Source organism: Pteropus medius, unplaced genomic scaffold (genome assembly GCF_902729225.1).
Source record: "Pteropus medius unplaced genomic scaffold, Ma_sr-lr_union100, whole genome shotgun sequence".
NCBI lineage: Eukaryota > Metazoa > Chordata > Mammalia > Chiroptera > Pteropodidae > Pteropus > Pteropus medius.
In genome coordinates, this window is record NW_024346501.1 from 18333 (window position 1) to 34809 (window position 16477).

Genomic DNA, 16477 nt, shown 5'->3' on the forward strand with positions numbered 1-16477 from the left:
ACAACTAAAAAATAATGTAAAAATAATTAAAGAAACATTACATCGAAACTCAGTAAATATGAAATACGATGCACACAGTAAATATAACTCGAATTAATATGACGGATTTTAGACCAAATATTTTAGTTACATCAACTAATGAAAATGTAATTGACTTGCCTATTAAAAGAAAAAAGTTTCCAGGGTGGCTTACAAAACAAATTCAAGTGACATACCTAAAACGAAGTGATGTCGAAAGGTTGAAAATTAAGGTGAGGTGAATGTTATACCAGGTAAATGGAAACCATAAAGAAAGAGGGTTATAATTCCCACAGCAAACAGTAGGATTCAGGGGAATTCATTAACTACTTTAAAATGTAAATGTTTAACTTCACTGATGAAGAGCTAATGGTTATCAATGTCAGTATACCGATAAAACAGCAACCACCTTCACGAAGCTGAAACTACGCTAATAACTGAGAAAAGCATACAAATAATAGATTTTAATATGCTCCTTGTAGCCCAAGACATATCATGAGTGGAAAATATCTAAAAATTCAGAAGACCTAAAACAAAACAAGGCACAATCGATAAGGTAGAATGTATGGATAGATATCAAACTTTTTTTTTTTATATCAAACTTTATACCCTGAAATATAGAACATGTCCTCTAAGGAGCACATGAAACAGTCCTGAAAACTGTCCACATGCTGTGTTACACAAGGACTGCAACAATTCAAGAAATAGGTGAAATATGAACAGCATTCTCTGATCAAAATGCAACCAAATTAGACACTAACAACAAACATTTAAAAGGCCCTTCAACATGGAAATTAAAAAATGTCTCTAACAAATAAGTCTTGAGTTAGAGCAGAAATGGCAATCTTAATTGCAAACTTTTTTTTAAAACTATGGTAATAAAAACATGAAATATCACTATATTTCACAATTAAAATGGTGATCAGAAGAAAAATTAATAACACTACATTTAATAAATAACAGTAAATACTTAAGAATAAAAGGAATTATATTTCCAATTCAAAAAACCACTAATAAAAAGAAAGCAGAATAAAAAAAATTAAAGCAGAAATAAACAGAAAAATAAGTATCAAAATACAAATCCTTTGGAAATATACAAACCAGTACCTAACCTAAATAAGGAAAAACAGAAAAAGCACAAATATATAAAATAAACAATGTCAAGGGGAAAATATCCATCAAAACATAGGATATTAAACAGATTTCTGGCTTCTGCTTGGAATGTGGAAAATTGGAAAGAGCATGGCTCCCATTATCACAATAAGAAAAGCCAGATAATCTGCGAATTCATAACTTTTCTTTGAACCCATCAAAGTCCTGAGGTTGCAAAACAACCATCTACCTGCAATCTAAGTAAAGAGAAATGGCCTGAGGAGAGGCAGGAGGTGCGTCCTTGCCCGTGTCAATGAGTTGGTAAAGGATGAGGGTAGGCTAGCAGGAGAATCTGGAACACCTGGGGGCTGCAAATATCAGAGGTATTTGCATCCATTTGCAGGCTCTCTCCATGGACCTCACTGGGCTGTCACAGAAAAGATTGGCAAGTCCTGAGCAAGCATCCCTCCTGGTACAGGCCTGGGGGAGAAAAATGGCAGCCGCTGCAGGACAGGCGCAGGGTTCCTTCGCCCCGAGAGACAAAAGCCATACACTGCTGTGGAAAAAGCAACAAACACTGTCTCCCTTGACTACCCTAATAAATACCTGTTCCAGTTGGGTAAAGAGAGCAGAAAAGAAGAACTCAACCTCTGGAGCCAGGTCAGGAATACCGTAAACCCTTGAACGAGGCTGGGGTTAGGGGCTTCAACCCTGGGCAGTAGAAAATCTGTTGACTTTCCAAAAACTTTAGAATCCACCTTTGTATCCCTGGGTTTTGTATCCTCAGATACCAACTGGATGGAAAACAGCATTTTTCACATTCCTAGTTGCGGTTGGTGGAATCTGCTGATGTGAAACCCAGGTAGGGCTAACTCTACTGAAAAAAATCTGATGACAAACAGACTCATGTTATTCAAACCCATGCTTTTCAAGGGTCAACTGGACTTGCAGGGGCCCAGAACTATAGCTAGGGAAGGAGCTGGGCACTGACACTCACGGACACGCTTTCTGCTTAACACTGAGAGTTAGAACAGAGAACAGCTCCCTCCAATCCCCTCTACCAGGCAAGCAAGTATGGAGTGAAAAGAACAGTGGGATGCAGCTGAGAGTGCCTTAGTCAGCTGAGGCTGCTATAACAAAGTCCCTCAGGCTGAGTGCTTGCAAACATCAGACATTCAGTTCTCACGGTTCTGGAGGCTGGAAGTCAAAGATTCTTGGTTTGCGGTGGGATCCTTTTACCAGGCTGCAGATTGCTGACTGCTCATTGTATCCCCACATGGTGACGGAAAAGCTCCCTTGCCTCATCTTATACAAGAACCAAATCCACTCGCGAGGGCTCCATCCTCATGACCTAATCACCCTCCAGAGGCCCCCAATTGTATTTGGGATTATATTTCAACACATGAATTTGGGTGGGACGTGAACATTCAGTCCATAACAGTGTTACTAGAGCACGGAGAAAGACCCCATCTGAGCACCAAGGGAAAAGCTAAAGCTGAGGCCAGAACAGAGATTGAGAAACACCCTCAAGCAAACCGGCCCTGCCCTCAGACAGCACTGGTGCCTGATACAGGCTTTTCCTCGTCAGCAAAATGGGACAAATATTAGTGCTACATCATAGGATTACGTAAAGAATGAACAAAAGGATCCATGCTATGTAGCTAGCAAACTACCAGGCACCTAAGTGCTCAGTAGATATTTTAAATAATAACATCACGAAGCATCGTTATTACAATCCAACTACTCATTTGGAGTTTCTCTTGTTCCTCAATATTGCCTCTCCTCCCAACCCCCCACCCTATGGGTGCCAACCCATATCTGAACTACTCTAGGAGCAGAGGACTTGTCTATCGTGCCCAGCTTTGAGTGGAAAGCACTCCCTCTACTGTGTTTCTTCTCGTAGGTGCTAATAACTGACCCCAGTTAACGCCCTTGGATTGCTACAGCACAGTTCTCTTTGCTCTCCCTCCTAAGACTCATTTAAACGTTTAAAACCAGTCTTCCCTAGTTCTGTCATGGGCTAAACCATCCCCAGTTCACATATCTCCCATGTTCCTCTTATTTCATTGTTCAGATTTTCACCATCCTGGCTGCAGCTTTTGAATACTCCCTGGTTTTGCACTCCAAGTCTCAAGGCCATTTGTACAGGTGCAAGTGTCACCAGTACAGAGCAGTGTGACTCACCTTTCTTGTCTTAGGGACAACACTTATATTACATACAGAGAGTATGCCTGAGATAGCACCGTGTTTTTGGGTGGCTACACCACTCTGCTCATTTCACTGAGCTTGCCGTGGATTAAAGGTGGAGGCTTTCATTCCTGTGCACTTGCTATATTATGCAACACAAGGTCCTACACCTTGACCTTGCGTAATTTTTTTAACTGAAATATGAAATTGTACATGCTTACATTTTACCTTGTACTTTGCCCCATTTCTCTGCCTGAGATTTTTTTCAAATCCTGATTTCTGTCATTTAGTATTATCATTCTCTCCTAGCTTTATGAATATACATTTTTCACAAACTCCCCTTTTGTAGCTTCACTCAAGTTATTAAAATGTTGAACAGATGGGGCCAAAGGCAAGCTCTGCAGCAGGACGTAAGAAATGCTCTCCCAGGTTGACATGAATCCTTTAATTAGCAGCATTCAAGTGGTTACACACCCACCAACTGTACTAACATCCAGATCATATTGCTCTATTTGCCCATATTTCATTAAAGACCATGTTAAATTTGTTATGGTTCAGATATTTTGTCTACTATGTTTTTCTAATCTACCTAATTTAACAGAAACAAATGCAGTCTGAAATGGTTTGTTCTTGTGAACCCAGGTTGGCTTCCAGTAATTGCTGCCTCCTTTATTATTCACTCCAAAACTATGCCCAGAATTAATATCAAGCTCGCTGGTTGACAGCATCCAGAACTCACACTCTTCTCCAATACGCCTGTCTCTAATTTTTCCCACTGCTTACAATTTTTTAATAAAAATTGAGTGCTTCAGCAGTCTCACTGGTAAATCTCAGAGTATGTTGAATAGAATTAATCTTACAGATGAAACATTATTTAGACTAGCTGGTTTATTCATTATAATGTCTTAATTTGCCTTGAGTTTTAGTTTCCTCTCGTAAGTGTTCATCTTTTAAAAATGATCTTTATAGTTCCTTTGGTTCTAATATTATTAATTGTGCAACAAACAGAATGTGACAAGCTACACAAAACGCCTGGCTCCAGAGGACAGACAACTGGATAATGAAGATTTATGTTTTTTTATCTTAAAAAAATTGAGATAAAATTGACATATAAAATTAGTTTCAGATGTACAATATGATTCAATATTTGTATAAGAGGATTCATGTTTGAGATTCACATTCTAAATAGGAAATTTTAGTGGCAGTCAAGGAGTGCTGAAATACCTGTCCACCAATCCCAAACCATTTATTTCTTTGAGAGTTACACATCATAGCAGTTTTGATCTCTCCCAGGCAGCTGTTCCATTTAAGAGGATGTAACCAGTGACCTTGCTTCAAAAAGCCCAAACCCCAAACATAAGACATTCTCTATCATATTCAGAAGTGACTAGGGTAGAATTTTATTTTTTCATTTTCCAACTCCACAGATGTTATTTTTAACATTAAGTTTGGTTATAAGAACACAAATGTATATTTAAGACACCATAAAGCAGTGATCACGATTTGCCTTTTAGGGCAATAATTAACTCCTCTGGTCCTTTGCTTTGATGGGAAGTATTAGGTAAATGGAAATGCAAATGGGCTCTTGAAATTACTTCAAAAGGTTTTGTTCCTCCCCTGCACAAAGCCGCCCCGCCCCGCCATGAAGACAGCAGGCATCTTCGGTCTCATCTCATCGTCCTATGCAAACACAAATTTTCACGGAAGTCAACGGAGGTGAGTCAGAGCTAACAATATGTCTTTCTCAGTACCTTACTCAATTACCCTGGCCAAATCTCTCACTGTGGGACTTGTGGTGGTTTTTTTATGGAAGAGTGTGTTGTATTTGTTTTGATTTTTCAAGGTATTATTCTAGGTGCTTAAATAAGCAAATAAAAACATTCTCCCAAATGATTGAAATTTGTTGGATTTATTTCTTCCTAAAGTTTTTACATTTACAGATATCATATACATACTTTAAATCCTTCACTATTTTGCATGATTTCTATTACATAAAAACCATTTAAATGCAATAAATTTTGTTGTTGTAAAACAACAAATTACCTCCAACTTATAAAAACACAGGAAGTTATATTCATGAACATTTACACAATAGAGAAATGTACTATAAATATCACAGCTTCTATACACATCAGATGACTCGCTTGTCTACACGGTTTAGCTTTACTTCAACAACAATGAAAGAGGGTAATATTTATGTACAACTATTTTAATAAAAAATAAAGCAATTGTAAAATGTAAACTTAATTTTCAAAATAGTCTTTAAACACTTTAACAATATCCACATAAATTACTGTTCCATTCAAAAGATGACCACCATAAATGCCCTAATTTATAGGAGATGGCATTTCTCAAATCTGGTGGGTGGTAATGAGGAACAGGTTTCCAGTACAAGATTCGGTACCACTAGCTTACCTAAGTCTTCTAATGCTGACAGTTTGGCCACTGAAAAGGAGTAGGCTGCTATTTTGCCACTAATTACTTTCACAATTTGCAGGGACATATGGCACCAGGACTGCAATGAAACTGAAATGACTGGTGGAGAAAACTTTGAAGGTAAAGGAATGTTCCACACTGTCAATTATTTTGAGCCACAGTAAATATAACCCAGTTAATAGGCTGGAAAGGTTAAAAGCTTGTTTTATACTAAAGGATACAAACTGACACCCTTCTGCCTGTTCTACAGTAATCAAGGTTGACAGTATTGGTTCTCCACTTGTGTAAATTTCTGTTCTAGAATTGGGCTCCTAAATCTTGAGGTAGAAGAGAATGCAGGGAGGCATTTAGGCCTTTACCCAACAGCTCTCATCTGGACTGAGCAGAATGGCTAAGCAATAAGCTTAGTGTTCCTTGACCCTTCCCATGGAAATGAAACGTTTTCCATTTCTGGAAATCTGGGTACAAAGGCAAAGATATCATCCATCCCTGGTTAGAGCTCAATGTGCCAACTTCTGTCATGCAAAGGCAAAATATATGGTCTCCGCTTCAGTCAGAGAATTTTTTTAATACCATTGTTGTGTGTCACCCCCAGTGACTCAGTCACTCTCAGAGTTGATATCTTGCCTCCACAGAATCAGCCTGTTATTAGGACAGCTGGATTCCTAAAGGTGGGGAAGCAGCATATGAAACTCAGGATGTGCTTGATGCTCAGTAGGAGCCCAAGTGGAGTGGAGGGCCAGGCAGAGCTCCTCTATGCAGAGGGAATACTTTGTCACCCTCTGAAGGCTGCCCCAGATTCAGGGGTTAGAGCCAGGAGCCTCAGACCTGCAGTGCTGCCCTTAACTGAGGTTTGTGGCTGCAACTTTGTGTCTGAAGACTTACCTAGGCAGAATCACAGGGAAATAATAAGTGAAACTCCAAAATTCTCTCCATTAACCAACATTTTCAGCAACTGAAGTTAAGGTGCTTATTTTATAACACTATTCGTGAGAGTTTAGCTCTCGACCCTGCAAAGGGAAACATATTTTAGCTAGGTTCCTTTCCATTTCCATCCTCACTGTTGTTGCTGATGGAAAAGTACTTAACTGTTCAGCAAACTTCAATCTGAGCTCTCACCAGGGAGGCGCAGAGGGGAGCGGTTTCAGGCACATCAGTGCTCCTGTGTAAGAGCTTTGTCGCTTTTCGTTTGCACTCCTTTCTCAATGGAATGATCTTCAGAGCAAGCAGCAATGCCACCTTCTGGTGCATACCAGCCTTCTGGAACTTCCCCAGGCTACTGAGGGATGCTGAAGAGCAGCTGCTTGTGAATTATAAGCGAGTCATCAATTTGGCGGTCTACCAGAAAGGATGTGATAAGTATCCCCTCACGGATTTGTTAAAATGCAGTGCAGTCTCAGAGCCAGACACTAGAGCTCAGACTCCTCCCTGGCCCTTGGAAAGCATTCCTGTGATGCAATTTCCACCCTCTTTGTTCATCATCTCTTTAGAACACTCTGGCCCTTTATGTCTTAAGTTTATATAAAAGATTCACTATGTGTACATAGTGCAAGCATATTTATGCACGTGAGAGGCCCAGATGTGTGAACCTTTCCCCTTACACACCTAATGGGACAGTAAACGGGTTCTGAGTATCTCAGGAGCAGAGGACTGACTACATGCATGTCTACCCCAAAGAGAAGGCAAGCAGCTCTCACACTCCTCCCACCCCCGACTTTAATTTGGACGAATTCCTCTTCTTTCTATAGCTTAAAAAAAGTATCCCAATGGCATTAAAAAATCAATGTGCATATATACTCTCTGCAGAGTGGCTATTATTATCCATGCCAAATGGTGACTTGGCTTTATAACCTACATGGCTTTATATTGAAAGTCCAAACATTTCAAATGATTAAGGCCCAAAACGAAACTTTATTTTTGCTCTCCTTTTGTATGTGATTTCTGAATCAAATGGATGTTTTTGCAAAGCACTGTAATTTTTAGAAGGAAACACTCTTGCAGAACAAAGACCCTGCTGATCAGTCACAGAGCCAGATCACTGCACGTCGAGAACAAATTAGGAAATATGGTATATTTGCAAAAATAGTTTGAGACTGTAGAGTTAATAAAAAAAGCTCAGGTGTAACTACCGACACACTACTGTAGCCTGGAGCTGAGGTTTCGTCTCCCGCTCCACAACTCCAATTCTCTGAATCAAAATCAGATACAAGAACATGAAGCAGTATGTTTGAACAGATCCACTGCGCTCGACCACTCACTCAAACGCACTCAGATGCTGCTTTAAATACACCAAACATGCTGATTAATAAAATTTTAATCTCTAGTTATCTATGTACACGCTGTCAGATAAGCAGTAAGCTCAAACAACTAAGGCCAGTGGCTCTTCTTTGGGGAGAGGCAAGAAAAGAGACCTAAGTATAAAAATATTAAATAAAATTTTAACCTGGTCCATAGTTTGTCCTAAAATTCTTTTACCTGTGACGCAGATGCCAGTTTGTGCACATGCGATCCTAGAATACAGTACCCGATCTTGGGAAGCCCTGATATACTTCAGCATTTGTAATATTTCTTGAACGTAAAGATGTAGTGCCAAGAGAGTGGTTTGATCTACTGTAAAATAGACACAGGTACACAAATGATATGGTGGTACTTACTTCTTCTGAAAGCTCTGTTTTTCTGGACTGATTACAACAATAAAGAACGTGTGCTTTAAAGCATCACATTTTGTAAAAAGCCCCAAACTGCCAGTTTGACTTTATGTTTAAGCGCTCTTAATACTGAAGTTGCTAAGACTGCACAGGCTGCCTGTTTTTTTTTTTTTTTTTTTTCCTTTCTTTTTGTATATCCCAAATTATAATGAGCTATCCCTTCGGTATTGTACACAGTACACTGAAATAGTTTCACAACGTTAGTTCAGAGTCATTTTTGCCCTGGTGATTCAAAGCTCAAAGATGGAATTTTCTAGCACAAAATCTTATTATTACAAAAATTTAATCAAAATATCATTTGAATTTAAGTTCAATAAAACAGTACCACTATATATACTCTCAATAACTGCATTATATATTCAATTCTATGAGGTTTTTACTTGCTTTTCATATCACTCTAGTTATTTAAGGACAAAAATAAATTTGATATACATATACCATACACTGATATACAATCTACACATCGATACATATACATACATACAACTATAAATACCCACAAATACAACATTGGCAGGTGACAGAAAGCACTTTCTTTGATGCATGACATACTATCTATATGAAGATTTTCCAAAAGGCTGCAATACTACAGATGCACACGGAAATTACATAGGATGAGCCAAAGAGACTGAAAGAAACCTACTGTATATACAGTTATTTAACTTGCAATATTTTCTTGCTGTTGCATTCAAGTCAACAAACCGTCATGCAGATTCAAGTATTTACCGACATTCTCTCTTATGAAGACGTTCTCTCTGCATGCAGTAGGCCAGATATTGTCCTAAGCAGAAGGCTGCCCACTTGGGTTTTGGATACTAAAGGTACAAAAGGGTAATGGCAATGAATTTGGACTTCAATCCTCCTTGTAAAAGTGAGACATTGCAAAGGAATCTGAGAGGAGAAGCAGTGACAAAGCACCTATCACTTGTTGGGAGTATTTTGTGGCGAACTACCGATCGCTCAAGCTCTCTGGACAACTTAATGGTGAAAAACGTCAAAAGGCTAGTGGACAGATCTGTTGACCTGGGGCAGACTGGTAGCCTGGCCTGGGAGAAGGGACAGCTCAAAAGCTTTGGACCAGCAAAGTCAGTCCAGAGGCTCATTTGCCTTATGAAGGTGACTGATCTTTTTCTGTCAAGTAACTTAGATGTTCTGTAAGAAAAGCAGGTGCTCTTTGAACTCAAAGTCACACTATTACTCATTAACTAGACTCCTAGAATGCCACTTTGGTGCCTTGTTTAACAGTGCTAATTTTCCAAGTGGAAAAAATTCTGTCATTTGAAAAATGAAGCAATTGTTCAATGCAGAAATTAAGGGAGGCAGCTACCAACCTGCTGAAAACTTGACCAGGTCCACAAGAACCAAAAGACAGAGATTAGGATTTAACGAGGCTAAGAAACTCCCTGTGAATTCAGGCTTTAAAAAGCTTAACTGATGACTACAAGGAAAAATGCCAAATGAATTCAAATTCCAGTGACCACTAACAAAACCCAAGAAGGTCTTGATAGTAATGTCAATTTTCTTCCAATTGTCTAAGATTAGGGATAAAGGCAGAGAAGAGATGCAGCTGCTGGCCACAGCAGGTTGTGCCTCACCTGAGAACATCTTCCCAGGCTCTTTACATGATAGAAGGAGCAGCAGACAAGGGCCAGCAGAAAACTCTGATTTTGTGCTTAGCCAGCAAGGGGCCTTCTTCCTTGCTGGTTATCTAAATTCTTCTCCAGCCTCAGAAGGTCTGTGGTTTGGCCACAGGGTGAAATACAGATTCAAGAGACCAACCCTAGCTTGGCCTCAGAAAGCCAGCCAACTGTCCTCATCCAGAATTAATTCCCTCATATCACTTCTAACTAGCAAACAGTCCTCATGTTCTGAATTAGGATAACAGTCGAAGAAGCACAGAGGGTCTCGCAAAGCCACTTCCTATCCTCTTTTACCTAAGAGCAATAGAAAAGGTTACACACAATCCAGGAACTGTAGTTCTACCAGGACACTCCCACACGTGGTTTTACTGAGATTAATTAAAATGCACAGAAGTATTGCTTGCTTTAATTAGGCATTGCTAAGAGTTAACAATATGTTTTTTTTTTGTTTTTGTTTTTAAAGTGCACTTCAAATAATATCTATGGTCTGGCAATAATACAAGGACCCTGCATGCTAGTAATTAAGTTTGCTTGCTAACAAGGAATTGCCGACACCTCCCTGTGACAGTCAACACGCAAGGTGGGTGAACAAACCCTGAAACACTCAAAGATGTTACATATGAACCACTTCTACGGTCAATTGTGCAACAAGAATACCACCAAAGTATTTTGATGACTACCAAGATTTTTTAGACTGAAAAGTAAATATTAAGAGTATTTATGTGAAGAGGACTAATGATTTATCCAAGGCTCCCGATGCTGAGGTATGGGTGAGGGGCGGGGCTTGGGGGAGGTGGAGTACCTTTGGAAGGAAAGGAGGAGGCGGAGCTCCCCTGTACCGTGAATTGGGTGGTAAGCTAGGGTTAGCTGTGAAAGCAAACGTCTTCAATTTCTTCTGACTAGATACCATAAAAGAAAATGTGATTGGTTATGGGCAAGACTCTCAAAATCCAGTCACATCTGGGGCCATTACCTCTGACAAGAAAAATTCTTGAACAGCTAGGCACACTGACAACAGACAAAAACCTCAAATGCCTCAGGGAGGAGGTGTCCTCAGCCCATCCTTTAAAGATGGACGGTGCTGTGCCCTGGCTCATCAAATATCCTTGCAGTTGTTTTTAAAGATAAACTATGCAAACCCAGTATATCACAGCTTCAAAAGTGTCCTTCTCTTCCAACTACCTATTAGCATATCCAGAAGTTTCTGGAGATAACATTAGTGAGTCACAGAACGGGAACAACGCTGTTGCGGTGCTGATGCTAACCGAGTTATTTTAGAACTACTCTAAATGTCAGAAACACAGTAGCAAGGTACCATTCAACATCTATTGTATACTATGAGTAAATACACAGAGACATTCTATATACACAGACACACTCACACTGTGGGCAAACACATTCGAGCCAGTCAGGGATATTTATTTTTCTTTAGCTATTGAGACTCAGCAATGACATGGTATAGGTACCTCTCTCCAGCTTAGGATTAATTATCTAGGCAGAAAACAAACAGGCTGATTATTCAGATTCTAGGAGGAAAGACGATTCCCTTGTGGAAATCCTGGATTCGGTCAGGAGCTACAAAATGAATCTGGTACAAGAGCCATATTAGTTAACTACCCTGTTTGTTTCTCGGTTTTGAAACAAATTTAGTCATTGCCTCGACCTAAACAAGACAGAGGGTTAGAATGAGTTTCTCTAAGATGTGACAAAACATTACAAAGCAAGCAGCTACAATCTTAGAGAGGGGTTTCTCTTTTCTGGACACCAGCAAATATGGGCGTTTATGTAGGTGAAGGAAGTACATGTGAATAAATAATCCTGTGATTAGATGCTGGTACATCAGAACAATATACCACTAGACGCTACCATGGTTTAACAGCAGGTTTTCTCTGGAACCATGCTATTCATGCAGAGTCCCTGATTCTTTGGTCATAGTACCTTTAGCTAATAAACTAAGTAGAACTAGAGCAAATTTCTGTGGGAGGGAAGAGTATTAAAAGAGATTCTATTAGTGCTGAAGTCATGGAGATTATAGCTTTAAGGATCACAAAGTTTCAAGGTTTCAAAATCATTTTATAGGTTTCAAAAAATTTCTAACTCATAGTGGGCTCAATTTTCATTCCTTTCTCCTTCCTGTACAAGAGAATGTTCTGTTTATCACCCTGAATTTCAAAGGGACCATCACTGAAACAAGCCCATGACTGCAAGGATAATCGGACTGTTTTGAGTAGATAGAAAAAAATGATTTAAAATAAAATTCAGTAGTAGCAGAGTCAAGTGGCTGTCAAAGAGGCTGAGATAAGAATAAACTAAGCGACTCTATATGCAACCAGCAGATTCCTCAGTTTTCTAGCCATAATTCATTCAGACTACTTACTATTTTAGATTGATTTTAAAGAATCAATATTCCATTGCCAGAAATCTGCAGCTACTTTCCCCCCTTATTTTGTTTTGGTTAAGATCTCAATATTCATATGGTCAGGAGATAACACCATGTCTATATCTATATCTATATCTATATCTATATTCCTGGATGGCAGGGTATTGACGATACAAATGGTTCTGGTTCCTAGTCTAGGCCTTGTGGAAGTCATGTAACAATTTCCTATAGACTAAACACATGCCTACTTCTGCAGCTCCCCAAGACTAGATTATGGTCACGATCCTTTAGAAAACAAAATGAACTCAGTGTCATCTTTCCTCAACCTTCAAAAAGATTCCACTTCCTCTTTCCTGGCTTGGCTGAAATGGACTCGACACTTCAAGCAAGCTACATCGCGCTGCCTAAATTCTCCAGTCCTGCGATCTTCACGCGCCCCTTCCCTGCGTCCAGCAGGGTCAGAACTCCACAACAACTGCTCAGATGCAAGCACGGCTGCATCACAGTGCGACATCTCGACTCCCAGAACTGTCACTCTGAATTGAACTTCTCTGAGTGCTCAATTCCACCTCCGTGACTGGGCAAGATTTCACATATAAAGGCTTGGATTACTCTGGCGAGAATTTACTAAACTACAAAGTTTGTCCAGTTAAGTGTTTCACAATAGATTAAATTTTTGAACCTTAAAAAAAAAAAAGTGTAACAGTTGGTTTGAGAATACATAAAACAACTGAGCAGAGTGCAAACAAGAGAAAACCGAAGGAGAAGTGATACATAATTCAGTCCGAAATCATGATCCCCTCCCCCTCACAAAAAAGGTGCATTAGTTATCAAGTAGCAAAAATCATCAAAGCAAAGAAATCAAGAGCAAAGGGACAATTTGTACAGAAACTAACAAAAATATACAATAGAAAATGTTACTAATGCACCAGTTAGTCACAGACTTTTTTTTTTTTTTAAATATATTCACGGATTTACCAGAAAGATCTTGAAAAACTCTATTTTGCCCCATGACCAGCACTTTCCTGGTCGCAGGTGGATTCTAAGTAACTTTTTGCTTAATGCTTGGTGTTTCAGGTCGGTGATCTTTCCTCTCTGACACGTTACGCTTGACTTTGGCAGTGATGGGAGATGAATCTGGGTTCAGCGAAGGGCTCGAATGTGACTTCTTCAGTCCTGCAGCCTCACTTTCGCTGTTATTCAGGAGCTTCTGGCCGCCTTCGTTTAGAATGCTGACATACGTTTCGTAACGGGTTTTCTGGAGGGAAAGTCAGACGAGAATGGTAGTCAGTACACTCCTCACAAATGCCTATGTGCAACATGCCTAGTGTGCTAACTCGTTGGACAGTATGACTGACTGTTGAAGAGTTGACTTGATTTCCCAAAGTGGGCAACAGCTATAGAAGAATGATGGATTCATTCCTTTAGATAAGAAATGAAGACAGAATTTTGGTTCTCGTTTGTTCTGCATTCTGAAGGAATGTCATCTTGGAATTACTGGCTATTTGATGGAGGAATCACGCTTCCTGAACACTCAGGCACAAGAAGGGTGTAAGCAGGAGGAGCTGTAAACTCTGGTTTTTGGTGATTGGAAGGCTCTTATGGCCCAGTACTGTCTGCAGTCACTTGGACTTTCCTCACATGAACGAGGCTGCACTTGAACTTTGCTTAGATAGGGTTGTTTATTCTCTCCCCTACTCCAAGTCTACAAAGACGACTTGAGGAATCAGTCTGTGGTGACTCTACCCTTCAGTCCCCTACGAGATAACAACGTCTTCTAGAAGCTGCTCTGGGTTCCTTGCCAAACTTCAAATTATTTTTTGATGCTTTGCTCATTCTACAAATTATTTTTCATCCTCAATTATTTGTTGAGTATCCACTACACTTTAAACAGCTCCTGATTCTCCTTTTCTGTTTTTTTTTTTTTTTTTTTTTTTTTGGTAAGAATAATTGAGAACACTGCAGAGATTTTTTTTTCCCTAACCCTAATTGGTACTTTTTAAAAAAGTTTCTGAGTCACTATATAGAACAATTATTTATACTGCGAATTACAGAAGGGGCTCAGATTCTTGATTTGATAGATTCTAGTCAAAATAAGTCTTTCATCATACTGCTGTAATACATGAAGGATTTATAGGAGGCCTACAGTATTTTGTTTTTAAACAAAAGAACATGTCAGTTACAAACTGTCCCAGTAAAGGCAGGCAATTGTTATGACTATAAATCTTTTAGGAATTCTTTTAGTCAGATGGAGATTTTGTATATCTCAGTTTTAAGTTAGTAATTATGAAGTCGAAACTATTAGAAACTACTCTTTCAAGCTGTTTTGTTCCAAAGTGGGAAAAAGATGCTAGTCATTAAGCTTATTCTGAGTTTGGTCAGAATCTACGTGGGGCTGCCAAGCTTTGGTTGATGATGGTAACATTTACAGAATGTCCACATGCTAACTTCATGTCATTAGTACAATAATCATATACAACTGGTACCTCATTAGCCCTGTTTTACAGTAAAGGAAATAGAGGCAGAGAGAAGTCCAAAGTCAGAGTTAGTAAAGAAGTGAAGATAGGATTTGAACTCAGGAAATCTGACTCCAGAACTCAATGTTCTTAAGCTATATTTCCTCCCTGGAGATGAAAAAATATATATGAGTTTATATTTTAGGATGACTACTCTGACATAAACTGTTGGTTTGGCTAATCAAAAGCTATTCTCAAGCTCCTCTTTTTCTATGTCCCTCCCACTACAAAGGTTGGTAAACCCAAATACTTACTTTCTCAGCCTCTCCTGTGGCTAAGATGAGCTATGTGATATTCTGGCCCATGAGATGTAAGAAGTCTATTGGGGGTTGGGGGTAGCTTCTGGGAAAGCGATTTTGCTTTCCGATAAAGGGGACAGGCTTTAGAGGAGAAGCCACTAGTGCTAGCCCTTCATTCTTACTCCTTCCTTGACATGGATGTGGTTCCTAAAGCTGCATCCTGTGACAGGGGGCAGTAGGCACAAGACAAAAGATGCCAGGCCTAAGGAAAATGGAAAGACAGAAAGAGCCTGGATTCTTGAGGACAATGAGCTGGATTCGACTCTAAGATTCCTTACTAACTCTAAATATCTTGTTAATTAAGCATAAATAATAATACCCTTAGGAGTTACTGAGCCACTGTTCATGAGGTACTATTAATTGCAGCTGAAAGCATTACTGATACACATTCTAATTTTAATAAAGTAACAAAGTAAAAGAATAAAATATTAAACTTATCTTAGAAAGCTACATAGGGTTTAATAAAGGCATTTGCTAATTTAAAATATGTCACCGATATTACACATTGGTCTATGCATCAGCGAAATCAGGGAACCAAAGTAGACAGTGTCCAAAGGGCACTCTAGTTCTAAAGTCCTATTCATTCTAGTAATTTATTACTTAATCTGTCTCTAAACTGCCTTGGTGGTAAGATTAAAATGCAGGAAAGAACTACTCTTAATATGAACAAGGTTTAGTAAAATGATCTAAAGGCAGTTTAAAAATAGATTCAGAAAACCAGTGAAGGCATTCTATTTCATGAAGCTGGGGCATTTATACAATGAAAGAGGTATGCAGGACAATTTTTTTTGTGATGACTTGAAAGGGGACAAAAGGAGAGAAGGTGATAGGGCCAGTTTTCTACTAGTCTTTGAAGAAATTGATATTATAGGGAAAATTCACCTGAAGAAAAACATGAAGTAAAGCCATTTCGTCCACTCATTCTACAGCTCCAGCTGCAAAGCTGTTGTCTCAAATGAATTACAGCAGTGTGTCAATCGACAAACAAAAGGCACAGCACGGAAGACTGACAGTACTTGAGTCATCATCATATGAGAAGAAAAGACAAACAAAGTAAAGGGCGAAAGGGGGTCAGAAAATGAGGAGTGCTCAGTCATTGTTAAGAGAAAGAAAGGAAAGGAAAGCAAAGTGGGTTTGTGAACTTTCAAATGGCTGTGCTCTATTTCTGAGTTACAAAGGTTTACAGAGACAGAGGCTATGA

General features: G+C 39.2%; 1 protein-coding gene and 1 long non-coding RNA gene across 2 annotated transcripts in view; one reads left to right on the forward strand and one right to left on the reverse strand.

Annotated features, from left to right (window-relative positions):
- Window positions 1–4943: 4943 nt before the first annotated feature.
- LOC120613134 (uncharacterized) lies at window positions 4944–13198 on the forward strand. Its single transcript, XR_005655600.1, has 2 exons — window positions 4944–5853; window positions 10545–13198. It is a non-coding gene; the product is annotated as an uncharacterized LOC120613134 (long non-coding RNA).
- The window catches only part of PSD3 (pleckstrin and Sec7 domain containing 3), a 500329-nt gene continuing 492383 nt past the window's right edge, over window positions 8532–16477 (reverse strand). The window contains 1 exon segment of the mRNA XM_039875742.1: window positions 8532–13719. Coding sequence (XP_039731676.1) covers window positions 13504–13719 — 216 coding nt within the window. The 3' untranslated portion in view covers window positions 8532–13503.